The sequence below is a fragment of the Prinia subflava genome, chromosome 18, assembly GCF_021018805.1.
Source record: "Prinia subflava isolate CZ2003 ecotype Zambia chromosome 18, Cam_Psub_1.2, whole genome shotgun sequence".
NCBI lineage: Eukaryota > Metazoa > Chordata > Aves > Passeriformes > Cisticolidae > Prinia > Prinia subflava.
In genome coordinates this window covers 11,248,794-11,269,762 of record NC_086264.1, presented here as the reverse complement: position 1 = coordinate 11,269,762, position 20,969 = coordinate 11,248,794, and the positions used below count along the sequence as shown (strand labels likewise).

The 20,969-nt window shown below is 41.9% G+C and overlaps 1 protein-coding gene across 1 annotated transcript; it reads right to left on the bottom strand.

Moving 5' to 3' along the window:
- Positions 1-3,602: 3,602 nt before the first annotated feature.
- PKD2 (polycystin 2, transient receptor potential cation channel) lies at positions 3,603-20,940 on the bottom strand. The gene is made up of 15 exons (XM_063415467.1): positions 20,418-20,940; positions 17,010-17,123; positions 15,352-15,485; positions 14,694-14,944; positions 14,159-14,383; positions 13,392-13,620; positions 11,782-11,952; positions 11,189-11,370; positions 10,510-10,630; positions 9,791-9,889; positions 9,346-9,467; positions 8,654-8,771; positions 8,265-8,428; positions 7,323-7,470; positions 3,603-6,282 (listed from the first exon to the last, which is right to left on the bottom strand). Exons 1-15 carry the CDS (start codon positions 20,815-20,817, stop codon positions 6,049-6,051), a joined length of 2,712 nt encoding a protein of 903 aa, XP_063271537.1. The 5' UTR covers positions 20,818-20,940; the 3' UTR covers positions 3,603-6,048.
- Positions 20,941-20,969: the final 29 nt, after the last annotated feature.

The following is a 20,969-nucleotide window of genomic DNA, read 5'->3' as shown; positions in this document are numbered from 1 at the left end:
CATATTAGCTTGATAGAGACATTATGAAAATAATCTTATAAGATACCACTTTTAAATTTTATTGCTTTCAGTAGAGAAACTAAGGTTTTGGTATTTTCTGTGCCAGTAACTGAAAGTAATTGCTTTTTCCTTGTAGTTAATGTCCATGAAGACAAGAACAGATAGCAAACTGGCTAGATACAGCTAATACATCACCCAGTTGAAGTGGTCATGTCCTAGGAAGAATATTTAAAACTTATAGAGGTTTGGAATGCCATAATTCAGAGGAGCCTGAAAAAGCTCTATATTTATTTATTAAGAAGAAGCAAAAAGTAAAAGGTGACCTAACAAGGCTGCTAATAGCAGCCTGTATTAATTGAGAGATTTAATATGCAGAAGGGCACTGGCAAAACTGAAATCACTGGTAGTCACTTTTATTTTTTTACCTTCTTCTTTGTGAATAAAAGTATCTAATAATCAGTAATATCAATTGTTGGAGCAATTGTTCTGGAATAAAGAATTATTTCAGTGGAGCAGGTTAGTGAGCCTGGTGGCAGAGCAGGATGAATGGCTTTGATGAGGAGGCAGAAGGCTGAACAGGATGGAAAACAAATTTCACCTTCAGAACTACTGCCTTATTTTCAAAACTGATAGTGAGTTGTTTAATCAATTCTGTTAATTTAATTTATTATAATAAATGTAATTAATTAATTAAGCTGTGAGTTATTTTTCAAGGGTTTATGAATTATATTTGTTCAAGCAAAGATTTCACACGTGCCTGAGTGCTTGCTGACCCTCTGGTTCTCACCAAGGGCCTTCATATTTTACTGATTAAGCCACTACAACTGGCTGGATGCTTTGGGCTACATAAAAAATGTCATCATCTTCCTTGACTTGTGTGTTGGTAGATAAAACAAGACCCTTGTAGTAGGCTGTATCCTAACCACCTGTGAGGAAAGACATTTATTTAATTTGGATTTTCCAGGAGGCATTGAGAATTGTGCTCATAGAGTAACATCCCATTAAAGCAGAGAATAAATCAATAAAAAGGTTTGCAGTTCTGTCTTGTTCCAGAACAGAGGAAGGATTGAAAAAAAATACCATAAAATTTATGTCAGGTGGACACTGGGAGCTGACAAACAATAATGATAATGAATATATCCACTAGAAAAGAAAGAAAGCAAAGCAAAGTAGCAACATCAGAGAAATTTTTAAATTATGTCTGTCTGTCTCTTGTCTTCAGAGACTAAATAGTTATAGATTAAGAGCTCAAAACAAGAATTTCTTTACATGTGAAAACAGATGGATAGACTCAAGGGCAGCCTAACCTAGCCTGCTAAAATTAGTAAACTCTGCTTCTCCAGTTTCAAGTATTTCCTTCCTATTTCCAGAGAAACAATCTTTGCTTTCATAAGGTTTTGAGTCACCTCTGCTTCATTCTCAGGAAAGCTGCCTTGCCAAAATCTTACGTCACCCTGCTTCTTCAGAACACAGCACTGCAATTTCTCCCTCACTCCTCAGAATTTCGAAATAGCCACCTGCCTTCTGCTTGCTTTTCCCCTGATCCCATGGGCACAGAGTCAAGGGCTGAGGATGCAGCATCAGTCCCAGGTGAATCAAACATCCTCAAATAATCCCTGATATGGATTTGTAGTTAAATATTTTCAATTTGCAAATTTTCTCTGGGATGCTGGTAAACACTACAAGTATTTAAACTTTTGTTTCCTAAAAAATTTCAATGTTCCTTGCTAAAGTGCCAGGTTTTCTGCACACTTTATGCAAATGGGCTTCTAAAAGACAACATCATAATCTGGAAAATTAAAAAAAAAAGTGAATAGTTTTCTCATACTAACTGGCAAGTGCCATTTTTACAAGCATCAACTTGCTGCCTCTTGAGCACCCAGGGAAGGGCAGGCACTCTGTATTCAGCTGTGTCTTTTTATACAAAAGATACACAGCAGGAGGAGAGAATATAATCTGATAATGTAAATAACAGCCAACAGAGACTCCTGGAGTTGCTCCCCCCGGATCTTCCACGTGACACACTTCTATTTGCTAAGTAATCTGTGATTATGGTTCTTACAGACATGAATAACTTCTTTCAGCCTAAATATTTCCCTCCTTTTTAAAAATTAGTTCTCCTGTGAGATAGACCTTATTTTCATCTTCCTGTGCCATAAAAGAAGGGAGAAGTCTCCTGACCATAAGTGCTTTTCCTCTCCCCATCCACATCTCCCTCCTCCTCTTGCTGGGCATGAAATTACCACAATTAAGACAGTTAAAGCCCTTGTCAAACCTGTTTCTTCACTTAACTGTTCCAAAAAGCTAAGCCAGGAAACACAGCTGGCCTTTATTACACAGCTGTGACATCACAGGAACACTGAGAAATGGAAATTTTCTCCAGTGCTTGCCAGCTCTGCCTTTCTGCACAAGATTTCTCGTGGCTGCATCTTTCTGCACACAGGCATCTCAAACTGGGGAGCTCAGTCTGACAGCACCAGGAAAAGCTGATGGCAGTGCAGAAGTCTGCTTACCTCAGGCTTTGGAATGATCTGGCAAGCTCAGGTTTAGCCTGAAGGAATTCCTTTCCTTTGAGTGTTTCTCGGAGTTTACATCACACCACTTTCCAGGCAACAGTGAAAAACAGCAGCCTGAGCAGCACACCCAGGCATTTCTGGCAATGGTAAGCTTTTATTTTGAAAATGTGACTTCCCAGAAAACAAAGCCTATCTCTTCTTACTGGAAATTATTTTTATCAAAACTAGAAATCTTAAAAACTGAACAAGAAGTAAATTCTAGCTCTGTAAGAGTTGAATATTATTGATTTATTTATGAATAATTCCTTAATGCGCATTTTGTCCTGTGTGAGTCTCTGCTAATCTTTAACTCTTTCCACGACTTTGCAAATGAATGAAATGACTGTGCTCAACTTTTGTCAAAATGTCACCAGCAGAACTGTGGCTGATCCAAACTATCATGACTGGTCCTTTGGCAGTCTTACTGCTTTTATTACTAATGATTTTTGAGAGCCACACAAACCCAGTACACTCCCCACATCCCCAAACCCTTCTGGCTCCTTTCCTGGCACCCCACTGCTCCAAAACACCTGAACACCTGGCTGTAGGAAATCTGCTCTCACACTGTCACAAAATGCTTAATACACTTAATAAATTCAGTATGTATGCATTTCATTAAAGATTGAGATGTGCTGAATTAATCATTCTGTTTTCATTGATACAGTTTCATTAATACAGCTGTCCAGAGAAAATTATGGGAGCCTGGGCTTTCCAAGCTCTATTCAAACCCTCCAGATACTGTAGTATTCCCTCCTGAAACAAAGGAAAAAATAAAGGGGAATAGAGGAAAAAAAAAAGGGCTTAAATTACACAGCAAGTAAAGAAGAGACAGATATTAGCAGTGGGAGCTGCTACCTGTAATAGCAGCAGCAGACCTGTGCATTTGCAGAAACACAGATCTGAAATAAAGTGTTTAAAAAGGATTGTTTGGGCAATGAAGAAATAGGATCAGCCCAGTCCTCTGTGTTCATTTAAATCCTCTACTCTCTTTATTAGGTAATCTGAGAGTAAATTATGAAATAAAAGTAACACAAATAAAATGTAGGATTCTTCGTGTTCTATTACAAATAAACCAAGTGTAGACACAAAAGTTTGCTTTGTAGATTACATAAAATGTTTATTAGGAAGTAAAGTGCTCAGTTTTACAGATCAACACATTCTTGATCATTGTAGAAGACTTGCATAATTAACAGCTTCCTAATAAGACCAAACACTGTACATTACTACGCAAAACACTGCACCTTTGTAATAAATGACAAATGATACTATAACCTAAAACTGAAAAAAATGCATCAGTAAAATGTTTGTAACATTTGTCAAGTGGCAATGCACTTACTGCAAGGCCCACTGCCAGCACATAGGGCTACCCCATGGAAATTTATTGCACTTCAAGATGAAGTTTGTTATCAAGTAACGACACGTTACAGAAATACACCCCAAAAACACAGCTGTTAATGCAAACATGGCCATAATAAACATATATGTACAAATGAAAGGTGAACTGAGGGACTGAATTTACATTTTGAAAGACACATTTTGGATATGAATATAAAGACGAGGCTCTGTATATTTAAATTGCTTTGGTATCGTATTTTCTATTGTCCTTGCACGCCAGCTGGCCACGTGGACAGCTGGTGTTTCTTTTTGGTCTGTTTGTTTACAGTCAGAAATGCAGTTTAACACTGAAAAGCTTTCCTCAGAAAGGTTTCTGAGGTGTAAAACCCTTCAATAAAGGCAAGAGAGAGTTTAATCTGAATGCCCTCATCCCACACAAATGCCCTACCCACTGTGCTGGGCTCTGTTTTGGCAAGTTCAGGAGGACTCTTGTGAAAAGGTATGAATTTCTTTCCAAAACAGGACAAAATAACCCACACAAGAACCACAGCCTGCTCTCCTACAGGATTCTCTTCCCAAGACACAGCCACTATTCCCACACTGAATTTCCTCCTCTTCCACCTCCCATTATTTAGGTTTCTTGTGCGTATGGTCTCTCATAAAATTAGAAATGGAAAGGAGTGAATTCTATTTAGTTTTAGCAAGTTCCCTGGTTAGAGGAAAAGCCTCCTGAGCCACTGCTCATCCAAGCAATGCCATTGCAAGAATATTTGGAACATGGAAGCTTTGCCTAAGCAGCACTCCCAGAAGAATGAAGAAATAACAACTGCTTGGATGATGTAGCTTTCCACTTTCTTTTTCATCAGCTCTCAGTCTTTAAGCACCAGAGCTGCCACCTTCAGGAAAAAAGCACAATTGACAGCCTCCCTCCTAAACCAGCATTTCTCATGTGGAAAAAATATTGCTAGGCAAAATTCCAACCACTGCCTCAGTGCTCTCTGCAGGAAACCAACAGAACTTCAATGTGGCACGTCCTTTCAAAAATAAACCTTCTGTGACACAAAGCAGAGGGAATTAAACACTAAAAATCCATGATTATACAACAAACTCCTTCCCAAAGGAATCCTGTGTTGCACCTCAGCAGAGATGTCTATGTAGAGATGTACCTAATAATTTTACAAGCAGTTCAGTTAAATGTAAATACAGACCACACAGTTGTGATTACAATTTCACACGGCACAACATCAGATTTTCCCAACTTGCAGAAACTTCTCTGCCCCTTTCCCTGTCACACCCAAGGAAAACTTAGTGTTTTTCAATTCTGTGTGCTTTGAAATAATGTATTTTGTGCAAAGTAGCTGTATTTATCCAAGACCCTCTGGAATGTTTATCCCACTTAAACCATTAAAATATAGCATTAAAAAATGGGCACTTTGCAACATACCTGAAAATTATTGTTAGTTGGGCATGAAGAGGCAGTTCCCAAACATTTTTTCCAAAGTGCTAACTATAATGCATTCAGTTTCTACCACAGAATTATGTGATTTACAGTTGTACAAACTAAGTGCACTTTCTTCTGCTTAAAGAAACGTACCTCTCAAAACAGGAAAAAAAGTCTATTTTAAATTAAGTAAAATATTAGTGTACCAAGAATAACTCGGAAAGATGAGAAACCTGTATTTAGGAAAAAGTGCTGTTTTATCTGTCAGCTGTTATAACGAATAAGACAAACTGACCGCACATTATTGTAAAATTTCCTTTAAAAAATTTTTTTTAAATTTTTTAAAAATTGTACTTTCCAAGAGGAAGCAGAAAATCAAAAGCCTTTCAGTGTGCCAGCCACTGCACTTTGTTTGAAGCTTGCTGCCCTCTTGCAAGTGTTCCCAACAATTTTTTTTATGGAATTTGATTTCTGTCCTGGCAGATTTTGTCCCACATGACACCCACTCAGCTTCCTACATTTGTGATGCTGAGGGTGACGCTCTCACTGCTGGCATCACACATGGCTTGAAAACGATTTATGGACCAAACATTTACTTTTCCCCACCAGTGAAAATGTCATCAGTGGCTTGATCAGAACAACCCGCTCACGCTGGGGAGCGACACCGGGACTCGAGTACCAACCTGAACCATTTTGGGGTGGCCCACGGAGCTCGAGCTACACATGGATGTTGCTCCCTCCATTCCCTGCTGCTCCATCCACGCCGTCGGACTGGGAGGAGGGCGGCCGGGAGCCCCTGGGCCGGGGCTGTCCGTGGAGCCCCAGGGGTGTCCCCGGGCGGTGGCTGAGCTGCGAGGCGGCGTCGTCCGACTCCCAGCGCTCCAGCTCCTCCCGCACCAGCCGCTCCATCTGCTCCCGGTGCGCCTCGCTCTCCCGGCCCAGCCTCTCGTCCTAAAGGCAGGGAGAGACAACAGATGGAGGTGTGCCTTTTGGTTCAGTTTGGAAAGATGGGTATCCATCAGGTATCCATCCATTCTCCCCTTGGAATGGAGAATGTAAAAAACCCCTCCCTCTAAATTATTGTAATTTTGAAATTAGGGGTTTTCAGGTTAAAATATGGGAATAGGAATAACTTTACTAGGAATATTAAAAACACAAATGCAGTAATACAAAAAACAAACAAGCAAACAAAAGTCCTAGAAAACCCTGACAGAGTCAGAGTTACAGCCTTGACACCCTGTTGGTCAGGGTGTCGGGAGCAGTCCAAATAAATCCTCCAGGAATAACAGATGTTGTTCTGTGGAGTAGAGAATGTCAAAAATACAAATGCAGTAGTACAAGAAACAAACAAGCAAACAAACAAACAAAAGTCCTAGAAAACCCTGACAGAGTCAGAGTTACAGCCTTGACACCCTGTTGGTCAGGGTGTTGGGAGCAGTCCAAATAAATCCTCCTGGTGAAACAGATGTTGTTCTGTGGAGTAGAGAAGATCCTGTAAAAAGCTCTAGTGATGGTGAGATGGGTCTGGTCTTCCTCTGTCAACCCTGGTGACAGCAGTGACTTACTCTCACCTGCCAGACACAGCCCCAGAAGCAACAAAGGAAAATAAGAGCAGACTGGGCTGGATCCCATAGACTCTAACAGACTAATCCACAAAAAATATTGTATTAATCCCAACAAAAACCAACGGATGGAGGAGCTGCATCAGCAACTACTGAACTGCTGTCCAGACCACAGGCTTAAATGGTGACACAGGCCTGCTGTAAGACATGTTGCCATATCTGAGTCTTGAATCATGTTTCCCAAAATTTCACGTTTAAAATTTCATGTTTTCCTAAAACCTAACTGAAATCACTGGCACACTCCCAAAGCACCCACCTCCTCTTTACCACCCTTCAATCCCGCCAAGCCAGGCAGAAATGCCAACAGAAAGGAAGACACGCAGGTTGTGACCAGAGCACAGAGAGAGTGAATTTCTTTGAATTTCTTACCTCTGTCACTCCATCTAAAAGCCTTCCCAGCACATCTCTCCTTTTCAGCTTGGCCCTCTCCATGGCTTCCAGCTTCACGATCACGGCGTCGATCTTGGAGACGATGCTGCCGATGGAATGCTCCATGCGATCCACCCGCCTCATGAGCCTGGGGGCAACAAGGGAGAGCTTCAGAGACCTGGACAATGCCCAGTGTGCTCTGTTCTGGCATTTCAGCACACACAGCAGACAAGGATGAGACACCACTGTCACCCAAGCACGCCCCTGACTTCCCACAAACAGTCCTACCATCCAGGAGGGACAAGGAATAGAGCAGGAAAGTAAAACGGGCAAAGCACATGGGGAAAAACAGTCTTGCACTCTGCTTTCACTACTCTTAGGGTATCATCGTGAAAATTTGTTGTTTCCGGTTATTTATTCAGTTATTTATTCTAATTCTTTATTCAGCTAGCATTGCTGTAATTAATTAATATTCGGACAAAATAAACACGTGTAATTTAATCTTATTAAAAGCAACCGTTCAAATTCTCACTGAACCTAAAGTAAAGTCAAGGGTTTACTACTTAAAAAACCAGAAAAGTCTTTTCTGGCATTATTGTAACATGACCCTTTTCTCTGACTTTTCAATGACGAGGTTTTAAGGACAAGGTTTTGTTGCTGGTTTTTTTTTCATTTGTTCTGATTTTCTATATTCTAACCAACTCCTCTGAGGCTCTCTAAGGCACTTCCAGTTCAGATATTACTTGAAAACTACTAAAAGGAGTGACTTAAGAACTCCTAATTTGTTATGATTTAACAAAATCATAACACTTGCTTTTATTAATAATTTGATTAATATCAAGGAGAGAATACTATATAACCCAAAGAAGAAAACCCACAAAAAAAAAAAAATCAACCAAAGCCCAACATGCAAATTTGTCCCTCTCAGAAGGATAAACTTACACTTGGAACTCTTCATAGGAAACCCCACTAGAGCTGCTGCCCCTCCTCCTGGAGCTGTGTCCACTGTCCTCATCCTCATCCTCCTCGGAGTCATCCAAGCTCCGGGGGAAGCTGCGGCTGCTCAGAGGACGTGGCAGAGAGCTCCTATCCAGGTCCAGATCCTCCTGTGTGAAAACACAAGCCAGAGAAGATGTAAAAAGCTCCCCCTGTACACAGGGGATGGTGGTGTCAAGGTCAAAGAGCTCCAGTCCTCTATCAGCTCCCCTGTGCCTTTTTACAGTTCTGCTCAGACAGCCAGGAATGACAGCAAAAGGGAAGGGAGACAAGAGGATTTCTCAGAAAAGCAGCACAGGGAGCAGACTGGCAGACAGTCCCGATGCTGAGCTCACCCTCTCTTTCTCCAGGTCATCCCTCATCTGCTGATGCTCGTGCTCTGTCAATTCCTGGTCCCCATCCTGATCATATTTGGTAAATATTGCTTCAATCTCTGCATCTGTGTGCCCCTTCCTGAAAAGAGAGTAAAAGCAGCTCCTTTACTTCTCATTATTCAGATGCTGAAAGAACTCTGTGTATTAGAAAACATTTCACTTCAGACAGACTTTCATTCTCAAGACACAGACATCCCAGCACTGCTTATAAATTCACAACACTGATGAAAACCCCTCAGTCCTTACCCTCCATTTATTAAAGCATCAATCTTCCCTATATTGAATATTTCTGTTCACAACTCCCTTCTCTATGTCCTTGATTTGTACCCTTGCCTTGGACTCCTGACTGTCCACAAACTCCTGCAGTGGTCAGACAGCAATATTACCATTTCCTCAAAGGCCTTAAGTCTCTGCTTCTTCAGAGATTTCTGTGTTTTGTTCCCCAAAACACAAAAATCCAAGGAGGTTGGGCCCCAGAGCTCCAAACCTTTCTCTGGTGTGGGATGCCAACACCAGCCATAGCACAGAGAAAAATACTCTGGTGTGTCTTTACCCACATTAGTGTATTTCTGCTGGAGGAAAATCACATCAAAAAGTCAACCTCACATGTCCCTGGGGATATTATTCAAGGTGAGAAGTAACAACTCCCTCACCCTTTGAGATCCTGCCGGAGTTCATCAAAATTGAGTTTTCCTCCGCCTTGTCTCAGACTTTCTGAAATGTCGTCAACAGTCGTTTTCTTCAGCTTAAGTTTGATCATGGCTTTGTTGTAGCCCTAAAAGAGAAAGTGAAATTTTGTTGTTTCTCATGAAATGACATTTCTAATAACTTTATTGATTACAGAAATCAGCTACTGTACAATCTCATTCAGTGTGTTCAGTGTGATCATTCAAGGAGAAGTCTCAGATGACTGAAATAACTGTGATGGGAAGTTTTCACTCATTTAATTTACACTCAGCTCAGATTAATTTATTTTAACTGAGCTGTGTACTGTCACCAGCTCCTGCCAGCTTTACTTTGTACAGTTTATATAGTCTTTTATAAAATAAATTCAGATGTGAGGAATAAGATGCCAAACAAACAACACATTACATTTACCTTCCTGATAAGGTCAGACAATTCCATTTCTGCCTTCTGCTGTGCCATATCTGATTTGACTTCAGAGTAGGTATCATTGATAATGGCCAAAAACATGTTCTGTTCATAAGAAAAAACAAAAATGTTGATATTTCAAATTTCAACAAGACTACACCTATGACCTTCTTGTGCAGACCTTTACATGAATTTTGTTTTAAAAGGCCAGAAGAAAATGGTGTCTGCATAAAAAGAAACTAAAATCCAGAGCTTGATATGGAAATATGAGGTGCTGCAGTATAACAAATTTTAATCAACATCACTGGTTACCCACAGAACTGGAGAATTACTTTCCAGAGAGGGTTCACAGCCACACACAGAAGTGGCACTAAACCCTGCAAGGCCAAATTTACACAGGTAGCAGCTGTGAATTAATACAGGAAACACAGCTGGCAAGAAAAATGCCTGAGGAATCAAGTTATTGTCAATAATAATAATAATAATCATAATCAAAACCACAATGTGGAGCATTACACAAGAATGACAACAAACATAGAATGCAAATCAATTTTAAATGAGGGGGAAAAAGGAAAGAGTGTAGTGACCATGTAGCAGTCAGGCCCCCTCATGGGGCCATACACTCACCATTATCAGAAAAAGCCCCAAAAGCAGCAGGGGGAATCAAAGGACAAATGATGCAGAAACAGCCACTGACCCACCCCAAATAAACAAAGCGTACATACCAAAAGAATGAAGAACATAAAGAACACAAATGTAGTGAAATAAATTGGTCCCAAAATTCGATTAGCTTCTTCAACCTCTGTGAAGTTGAAGTCTCCCAAAATGATGCGGAATTGAGTAAATCTTAAAAAACAAAACACATCCAGGAGTTGAAGAAAATATCACTGGAGCTGTGCAAGGATTCTCAAGCTGTTTTATTCTAGCAGTGTGACTGATGGGCTGCAGAGAGGTCTTATATTGCACCAAATCAACCAAGAAAAAACTGATTAGCAATCTTATATTAAGTCCTCTCTCTCCTGGATTCCAGATACTTATAAATTTTGTGGACTCAGAGTCAAGCAACTACGAACACTATCAAAAACACAGCCTTATCATGCATCCAACATTTCAGCAAACATTTAATCACTGAACATGGAGTCATTGCTTTGTCTAGAAATGTAACCAACTGCTGTAAAAATCATATCACACAACCCTGTCATTTTTAGCTCACTGCTCTGACAATTTAATCTCACAGCAATAACACTGAGATAAAAAATATTATAAAAATGTGCTACCAGTTTATATCAACAGCAGTGAGCCTGCAGCTTATCCACTTAGATGGATGTCACAGGATTTGCCTCAGATAAAGCAACTGATTCACCAATGCTCCAAAATCCTTGCATTTTTTATACCTGTACTTACATGCAGTCCTGGAAAGTGCTGAAGTCATCGATTTGGGTGCCAAAGACAAGATAGGCCAACTGAGCATATGCTAGGAAAATAATAAAGAACATGATGGCAAAGCCAATGACATCTTTGACACAGCGAGACATCGTGGTGGATAACTGGCTCATGGTTCTGTTGAAGTTGACAAATTTGAAAAGCTGTTAAAAAAAGAAAAGAAAAGAAAAAAAGCTCAAAAGACCAGGAAGATAATTTCTTAACATAAGTGCTCTCCACTCTTTTACAGGAGATGCATTACTGAACATGACTGGAGGCAAAGCAGTACCCAGTAAGAATTACTGACTTATCAATTGAGGAATAATAAAAACGTTTCTTAACACATCTGCTGACAAAACACAAGCACTGACTACATCTTCTAGGCCTAAACAAGAGCTGACTAAATCTGTGGCAAATTACAACTTTGCTTTTCATCTGCAAGAAGCTATCACTGTTCTGACATTCCCACAATTGACTTTGAGAGAAACATGAGTAAAACTCAAATCAAGTGTCTCAAAAAACTCAGAATACTGCTTACATTCTAATATTAGAATAAGGGTGTGTCTTGGAATTACCTTAATCCAGACAAAAAACACAGTGACTGCAGCAATGTTGTTGAACTGCATTTGCCAATATGCCAAGGGTTCAAAATTGGGAAATGAGTTCTGATCTTCCAGCAGCTTCTTCAGGAGCATATCAACAGTTGATGTCCTGTAGATGCTAATTCCTATAGCTACCACAGACAGCTGAGGACAAAAGAAACAAATTTACAGAAGGTGATTAGGGTTTTATAACAGCTTCTTTGAGACATTTATGTCAGGTAAAGTTAAGATATGAGGAACTTCATTTCACAGTAAAACCATTATAGTCCTGGACTACAGACAAATAGTCTGGGAGTAAGAAGATTTAGAAGTTATTTCCTTGCCACAGATGAAGAACAAGATGAGAGTGACACCCTGCAGGGTTAAAGAAGTCTTGCTGTCACAGAGAAAAAAATATAAGGAAGGGAATATGACAACTCAAACAGACAAAGGTGAAAAAGAACACAGAGCAGAAAGACAGCAATAGCCAAAAAAGGTACTACAGTTTCTCCAGAGCACAGACTGAGCAGCATTGGCCAGAACAAGAAACAACAGAGAAGCTGCAGTTTTACCACAGAGGTTTCCTGCCTTGACTTCTGCAAATGTGCAGTTCATGGCTATAAGTGAACACTTCACTACATATAGTCATAAGTACATAATCCTACATTTAAACAACAGAATTCTGACCTCTTGTGTGATCTGAATTTTACACTCGCATTTGAATACTGTCTTCCCTGACTGTAACAGCAAAGCATCTCATCCCTGCCAAACCATTAAGTGAGAAAAGCAGCACAGAGCTCATGTAAACATCCTCCCAAGCAGCCCTTCATTTCCAAAGCACTGTGATGCAAATGTGATTTCCCTGGATTACAAACACTGGCTTCGAGACTCAAAACCTTTGATTCATCCAAGCCTGAAGATACAAAACGAGTGTGGGACTGGAACTGTTTCAGCATTTCTGGCTTTGTATACTTTTGGTAAGCACAGCTCGATCTGAGGCCAGAGAGAATTATATTATGCAGCTTTATATCCAAAGCTCATATTTTCTGCTGCACTAAGATTACTGATGTGAAACACTGTCCACTTAACCTAGACAGCTGCTAGCACTCTACAGTTCTGAGGCACTTCTTCAAACTTGGTATTAGCTGGTGAGTATTTAATACCATGATAAATCTCCTTGTGGTTCTTTGCAAACATATTCAAATCCCAGCCCCATTCCTTGAAATGCAAATCACTTCTATAAAAGCAGATGATTTTCTTACTTGAAAGCCAGTGCAATTGTTTCTGCTAGATATGCAGAAGAGAGGGCAAGTTTGTCACCTCCAATAAAAGTTAAGTCTGCATAAACAAAAACTGTGAAAAAGCATCATGGACAGATGCTCTAACTTTGCACCAGGTTGAAACCTCTGAAGACAGAACAACCCTGCAAAATGTAACAGCATTGCAACACTAAAATTGTTGTTTCCAGACTGAATAGCCTAATTGTCTGTAGGTATCTCTCCTAATGATGGGCCTAAAACCACAAAAGGAACACCAAGTAATTTGTGTCTCCCACAAAATGCACTTTAGAAAGCAATTTTAGGCTGATTACAAAGGTTACTTACCACAATGATAAGGACATCAAGGCAATTCCAAAGACTTCTGAAGTAGTGCAGTCTATGAATGCGAATTTCTAAGACTTCTTCCACCATGTAATACAGAACAAAAAGACAGAAGGACATTTCACAGGCTGCCAGGAAAAAATCAAAAGTGGAGATGTAGTGAATCAGCCTCACAGGCTGAAACTGCCAAGATGTAATCAGGCCTCCAGTGGCTGGAAACTCCACTAGCAACCTGTATTTTAAAAAAAGGCAAAGAAAAAAAGAATTTAATTTAACCAGAACTGATGAAAAGCACTACTAAAAGACACTTTGGTTTGTTTGTATAATTATCTAAATAATAGAAAGAAATCCACATATGATTCAGAGAAGGCACCACACAAAGTTGTGAATGTGACCACAGTAAATTTTGACTAAAACTCAAAGCCTTTCAGGAACAGTGAGGCAACAGAGAGAGAAAGATTTGTTTTCATCTGTGCCTGTTTCATGCTGTCTAAACCAAAGGCTGATGCTCTACATCCATTTAGCTGAATAAGCCAACTCTCTAGAGAGGTCTCCTGTAAATTGTACCCACGGTGTTGTGGCACCAGGAAAGCCAGGACAGACCCCGTGAGGAGCCTCACTTCTTTGACAGGGAGGCCTGGCACTTATGTCTGTCCCCTTTGCACAAAACACACATTTAACCATGTCCCCAAAGCAAAGCCACCACAAGAAAACCCCGAGCCTACAACCCCCAGAGTGCAAAGTGACCACTGCCGTGGCTCTGTTCACACCTGACCACGCAGAAGAGGTTGATGTTGGCATTGTAGACAGAGAAATCAATGAAGGCTGCTCTGGTCCCTCTGTCCAGCCACAGGTTCCTCTTCAGGCTGGCAATCTGCAGAGCTGTCACCTCCCTGGTCCTCGAGAGGTCTTGGTAATAACCAGCCCCACTGTAGGTGGCAATCAAGCCCCAGTGGCTGCTCCCATTCAAATCCTTCTCACTGGTGTAGGTCCAGCTAGTTCAGGAGTGAAAGAGAGCACATTGGTCTTTCCACCTTCAGCTTAAAGTTAACAAAACACACACCAAAAAAAAACCCTGACCAAAACACACGTATTAGATACTTAAATATGCTTTAATTCAAGGCATAAAACAAAGTTTTATGCTACAAAGCTTTGATGTAACCCCTGAGGAAGAAGTTACAAAGTTCTCTTGACTAACACTGTAAAATTAAAGAGAATTTAATCAATAAATTAATTTAATAAAATTAGAGAGCTGGGTCACAAGCACAGGAAAAAGAAGTGTCTATCTACAGGAGTGCTACGTACGCAGTTCCATTCCGGAGGCCAAAAGGAGCAGTATCCTCATTAGCTACAGAATAAACATCATAGCAATCCTTGATTTCATCCCTTAAATCCTCAGGGATGGAGCACGAGCCATTCCTGACTTTAAGCTGCCGAATGCGGGGCACCCCCAGCAGCAGGTTCTCGTAGTAAATGAAGCTTTTGTTTTCTGCCACGGTTTTGTTGTTGTACCACATCTCCCAGTACAGACCATCCAGCAAAGGGCCTTCTGTGAACTGGGGAGGATGACAGAATTTTAGTTTGCATGCTGCCAGCATTGTTTTTGTAGATCTTCATTCCACACAAGTCTTAGAATTGCAGATAATAATTTTTTTGACATAAGGCTTTACTATTACCTCCAAAGACATGCCACAAACTTGCCCTACCCTACCTCACCAACATGGTTTGAGTTCTAAATTTTCACATATTAAAGGCCTTGAGCTCTAAATTTTCACATATTAAAGGCCTTGAGCTCTAAATTTTCACATATTAAATGCCTACTTTGTTCCATTCTTTTGGCATTGTGCACACAGATCTTCATGCACAAGCCTGACCACGACAGAAAATTAGATCCTGCAGGTTAAATTTATGGTTCATGACAAAACTGGTGAACCAGAGATATAAAAACTTGGGTTTGGGTTACCTTCCAGAAGTCATCCATTGTGGACAAGGTTTTGAAGTCGGTTCTCTCTGTTTTTGACACGGGTGTTTCCAGGAAGAGCTGTGACATGACCCTTGTGTAATAGTACATACTGGAACTCACTGTCCCGTAAGTCACTGCAGAAGATTTGGCAAGGAGTGAGAGACAAAGGAATGAGGGAAAGAAGAAAAAAAAGGGAAAAAAAAAGTACTTTATTTGTTTTTAAACAAGTTGTATTTGTACAGATTCTGTAGTGGAACTATTAAGCTCCAAAACAAAATCCAAACCAAGCAGCATTTATCTATCAACTGTGATTAAAATACAAAAAACAGTGAAGATAGACTGACCAATCAATTTAAAATGCTCTCTTCTCCTTCCCACACCTCACTCTGTTACTAATGCTTCTACCAAAGTTAACCTCAAGGAAAACAAAAGCACCAAATTCAGCAGCCTGAAGAGAGGCAGGCAGTCCCTTTTTAGTGGCTTGTGCTATCCAAGGATAACTATAATAATATATATATTATAAATTATATATATTATAATATATATATTATAATTCTAAATATATATATTATACAATTTATAATATAATAAGGATAATAATAATAACGATATCCATGGACAACTGGCACAGATGGCTCTAAGACCTCAGGACAACTATGCTCTGCTTGAGCAGGTAATGACAGAAAACCAGGATACTGCAGGGCACTGGGAATGACTTGGATTAGGCAATGAACCTCCAGCACAGATGTGCAGTGCCTTTAAGAGAAGCTCCTTTTTGGAGCTGTCATTTTTGACAGAAATGTCAAAATCAAAAGAGTTGTGTCAATGGTATATAAATTTGGGGCTTCTTAGTAATTCTGCTACATTCAAGCAGAGCAGACTTGCTTCCAGAGACAGCCTACCAGGTTTTGCCTTTGCTTTTTCACTCTGAGATTCCCTCTCACAAAAATTTAAAACATCACCTTGTTGTATTATGACTGATCATAAATGGCAACTCAAGTGTCACCAACATTTCAGCCCTTTGGGGCAGAACTGCCCACTCTGGAGACTTGAAACATACTGGCTTTCTAAGGATACACTAACTTTATGTACACATTTAGTTGGTTTTCTCCCTAGCAAACAAATAAAACAGATATTTTTTAACTCCACGAGAAGTTCTTTTTTGTATTGTAAACTGAACGTTACTCTGTTCTGTGTTCTTTAGTGTTATGATGCTTCACATGGTATCAAGACAAGAAATGGAACAAAACACAGAAATCTCCAGCTGTGATCTGTACATCTCTACTTTGCTGACGAACTTCAAGTGTGGTGATTTAGTTCAATTATTTGTCCTAGAGGACTAATTCCTCCTCCTCTCTGCCATTTCTGCTCAATGATTTCAAAAAGTGTAGCAGAAGTATCACACTGAAGTGTGGTACTACAATAGAAAATGCTCTCTAAAAACAAAGAATAGTATCATGCTGCCTAAAGATTTTTAACTTGTTAAGGCACAGAAAGTTGTAGCATTTTCAGTCTCAAGCAACACTCCACACACAGGAAAAAAAGAAATATTTGATTCCAAGCATTTGCCTGGACACCTGTCCCTTAATTCTCCTTCCACATCAAGAACCTCCCCTCTGGAATCACAACAAGCACAGAACTGGAGGCACAGCACTTACAGACACACAGGACCACCAGGAAAACCAGGTAGGTGATCAGCTCCCGTAAAACACTCCTCAGGTACCTCTCTCTGCTGGTGTTGCTCTCTTCCATGAGCCTTGTCCCCCACAGACCTTAAAAGGAAAATAAAACATAAAATATAATGATGTGCACAGATGTCTGGTACAGACACACAAGTGACACAGCAAGGGGTGTTGAAGGCTTAACCTTTGTCACTGCTGCAGGTTCTTCTGTGGATTTTAAACTGATCTGAGTTAAGCAAGAGGAGCTTTGTTGGTAGACAGGATGGGGCCTGAGGCAGAATCAACCATCCATGAGATACCAGAATAATTTAGGAACAGCTCAGCAGCACCCTAACAGAATCTGTGGAAGATTTGCAGAAGAGTTGTCACTTAGAATCACGTGGAATAAAAACAGATACAAGGATACAGAGACATACACACACAGCCATCCTTCAAGAAATGGAAGTGCAGGGCTTAGGTATTTTTTCCTTTAAACATGAAAACCATTGCTCAATGAATGAAAATGCACATTCAGTGTTGAGCCTTTAGGAGCACTCTTAATTTTCTACATGAAAGGAGGATACCTGAGTCAAACATATTTTTAAAAACACCAAATCATAACCTTCCCCTCCCAGATAGGCAAGAGGCACAGCAGGGATGTTGGTGAGCATTTCTGCATGGTTTCCTTCCCTGCACAACAACGAGTTATCAATTAAACATCAGCAGCAGCCTAAATGAGCAACTGCTGTCCACTCTAGGAGTCAACTTGAGCAACTGCATCAGCTGAGCTGTTCCTCACTTCATATAATGCTTGACATTCCCAAAAAGACAGGGACAGAAGTTACTGAATTTTGGTGATCTCTTCTGAATAGGTGACAGAAAAGGATCTTCTAAATGGAGTCTCTAAAAGTAACAACTATCTTGAAATAAAATGCACTTAGCAACCACCATCCTTATTTCCTATGCCTAGTACAAAATAGAAAAAGAAGCAGGGAATAGCAGCTGATGCTCAGACTGTTCCCTTCATGGAGCTTCTCCTCATTTAAACCTAAAGCAAGGCAATCTGACCTTAGTTTCTGATGAGAGAAAAAGCATTTAAAACTAAAAATTCACTCCTACAGAACTGCAGTAAACGTCCATCCTTTTCAGGTGTTTTAAACAGCCAACCTTTCAAAACATCCTTCACATTCTCAGTAGATGGAAATGTAGTAACCTCAAACTCCCTAGGAAAAATCTTGGATCCATCAAGCATACCACAGTAATTTGAAATGGAACAGGAATAAGGGGCAGCCAAAAATTATAAAGCTGACAATGAAGCTTGAGTTCAGTCAATCTGCAACCTCTGCTGTAAGACAAAGACAAAACTGCCTGCTGCAGCCCTTTGTTTGCTAACAGAGATGGGAATAAGGAAGCTCTTCCCTCTACCTGCATAAATAAGCCAAAAAATAAAGTATTAGATGTTTCTTGAAGCCTTGCAGCTACCACATTTTTAAGTTGTGACATAAGCCTGGAAACTTCTCTTTCACAGGCACGGCAAACACAGTTTTAGCATTAATCTCTGTTCACACATGGCTTAATTAGTAACTTAGGGCTTTTCCTACTGTCAGCTCCCAAATAAGAGAGCTTTTCCAAAGCTGTTCTTTACGGCCAAGTTTGAAAATGTGCAGATAAAAACTGCAACTTGACTACACTGAACGCCAAATCCTCCCCATTAGGTCATCCTTGAAGACAAAAACACAAATCCAAGAACATTTACAGAGCCACTACTAATAATAACTCAACAAATTCAGCCTCTAGCCTACGTTGCACTAGCAACCCTCACAATACAGGCAGGAAAACATCATGGAAGAGAGGAAGAAAAGGCTGGAAAAGCCAGCAAGAAAGCTGGCAAGAAAGCCAATTCCTGGCTGTCAGCACATTACTCACCAATAAGAAATGTGGTGAGCAGAAGCAAAAAGCTTCCAAACTCAAGCTCTGTCATATTAGACTCTTGTTAGGAGTCAAGTCAGCAAAGAGCAGAAAGTTACAGCAAAGAAAAACCCAACCAAACAGCACCAGGGATCACACAATGGTCTCTGTGCTAAATGAAAAATGAATTTGCCCATCAGCTAGCTTAGAGCTTTCATTAGCTGTTACATTTTTGCAATATACATATATTATCCCCCTTTTTCCCTTATTAGAATATTGATTTAGGTGCATCAAACATAGCAGAGGTAAGCAGTGCTGGATTTGACATCTGCTGCTGTTTTGTTTCCTTATATACGTTTACTATTCCTCAACTTTCAGACAGAATCTGTGTACTTTTATCAAATAAATCTGCAACTAACAGGTGCTCATACTCACTCTGTACGCAGCAGAGTTCATGAAAGTACCAATTAATGAGTGACTGGGAAGGGTATTTTGTACCTTCCTTTAACAATAACTAAAGACTGCCTGACACTTAAACAAATACTCTGTTTAAAATCCTCGCAGCTTGAAGCTGACATTTTGAGCTTCTCTGAAAAGAAAGGAGGGTTCTTCAATGTGCTCCCACAACTTTAAATCCAAAGGACTCTCCATCCAGCATTCTCTCTGCTGCTGTCAAATCCAGCCTGTGCAAGGCCAGCTCAGCAGGGAGTTAAATGCAGTAAGCTTTGAATGACACCCCAAATGTTCACTTGATGTGTGCCCAGTTTTCTTCCAGCTCTGCCCCCGGTCACCAGACAACAGGCAGCTCTTACTGTCAAGGGCAGCATCAAGGCACAGCACAAGAAAAAGTGATTCAAACACCCTCCCAGCGATTGCTCCAAGTGTCCCATGCCATCCTAACCACCTCTTCCATACAATGGGGATGCTGAGAAAGAGACAAGCACAAAGATTCTGCTCCAATTCTCCAAAGACCTGGCACTGGGACAGAAAGCCAAGGCTGGAAAAGACCTCTGGAGATCATCACGTCCAACCCATGACCAAACATCACCGTGTCGACTTGACTGGAGTGCCACATCCAGTCTTTCCTTAAACACCTCCAGAGGCGGTGACTCCACCACCTCCCTGGGCAGTTCATTCCAATGCCAACTCTTCTTGAAGAAATTCCTCCTAATATCCAACACAAACCTCCCCCAGGCGGGAGCGCCTTGCAGGGAGAGCAGCCAGGAGCAGGAGCCGGGAGGCAGAGGAAAGGAGCGAGGTGTGGCTGCGTGTGCCGGGGGAGAAAACCGGGATCGGAACGGGAAGATGGATGTGCGCGAAGAGACGGGGACACAAAGACACAGGCAAGGATGGATGGGAAAGGACAGCGGCAGAGCAAAAGGAGGATTACAGCCAACTACAGAGGAGAGACCAAACAACTCCACAGCGCGCAGGAAGCGCCCCCCGCTCGTGGGGAGCCGGCTCGGGGGGCGGGCTGCGCTCCCGGGGCTCTCTCACCTCGCAGTCTCCGCGCCAGGCGCTTGGCCCAGGCCGCCCTGCGGGGCGCGGCTCCGTCGGGCGGCCCCGGCAGCCGGGCCGGCCCCTCGGCCCCGCCGCGCCCCGCGGGGCCCCGCCGCGCCCGCCGCCCGCCGCCCGCCGCGCCCGCCGCGCCGCTGCCCGCCGAGGACGCGGCTCGGCTGCCCCACTCCACGTCCATCTCCAGCACCGGCCCCGCCGCTGCCGCCGCCGCCGCGTCCTCCTCGGGCTCGAAGCCCGGGTTGTCCCGGCTCCAGGCCTGCCGCGAGCAGGCGGAGAGCGGCGGCGACGGCGGGCAGGAGGAGGCGGCCCGAGCCGCCGGGCCCAGCCGCTCCAGCTCCAGCTGCTCCCGCCCGCGCCGGCTGCCGCCGCCGCCCGCCATCGGCCCTGCTGCCGCCGCCGCCCCTTCCCCGCCCTCCGGCGGAAAGCCCGGGGTAAGGAGGGAGATGTAGTCGCCCTGGCTCCCGGCGGGAGCGGCGGCCGGGACCTCCTTCCCGCCCTCCTTCTCCTCCTCCCACGCCTCCCTCCCCTCTC

Coding starts and splice junctions, on each gene's coding strand:
- PKD2 (XM_063415467.1), bottom strand. CDS start 20,817: ATGGCGGGCGGCGGCGGCAGCCGGCGCGGGCGGGAGCAGCTGGAGCTG. Junction 14,945..15,351: donor CAATGGATGACTTCTGGAAG/GTAACCCAAACC, acceptor CATCCTCCCCAG/TTCACAGAAGGCCCTTTGCT. Junction 11,371..11,781: donor TGTTTTTTGTCTGGATTAAG/GTAATTCCAAGA, acceptor TTTTTTTAACAG/CTTTTCAAATTTGTCAACTT.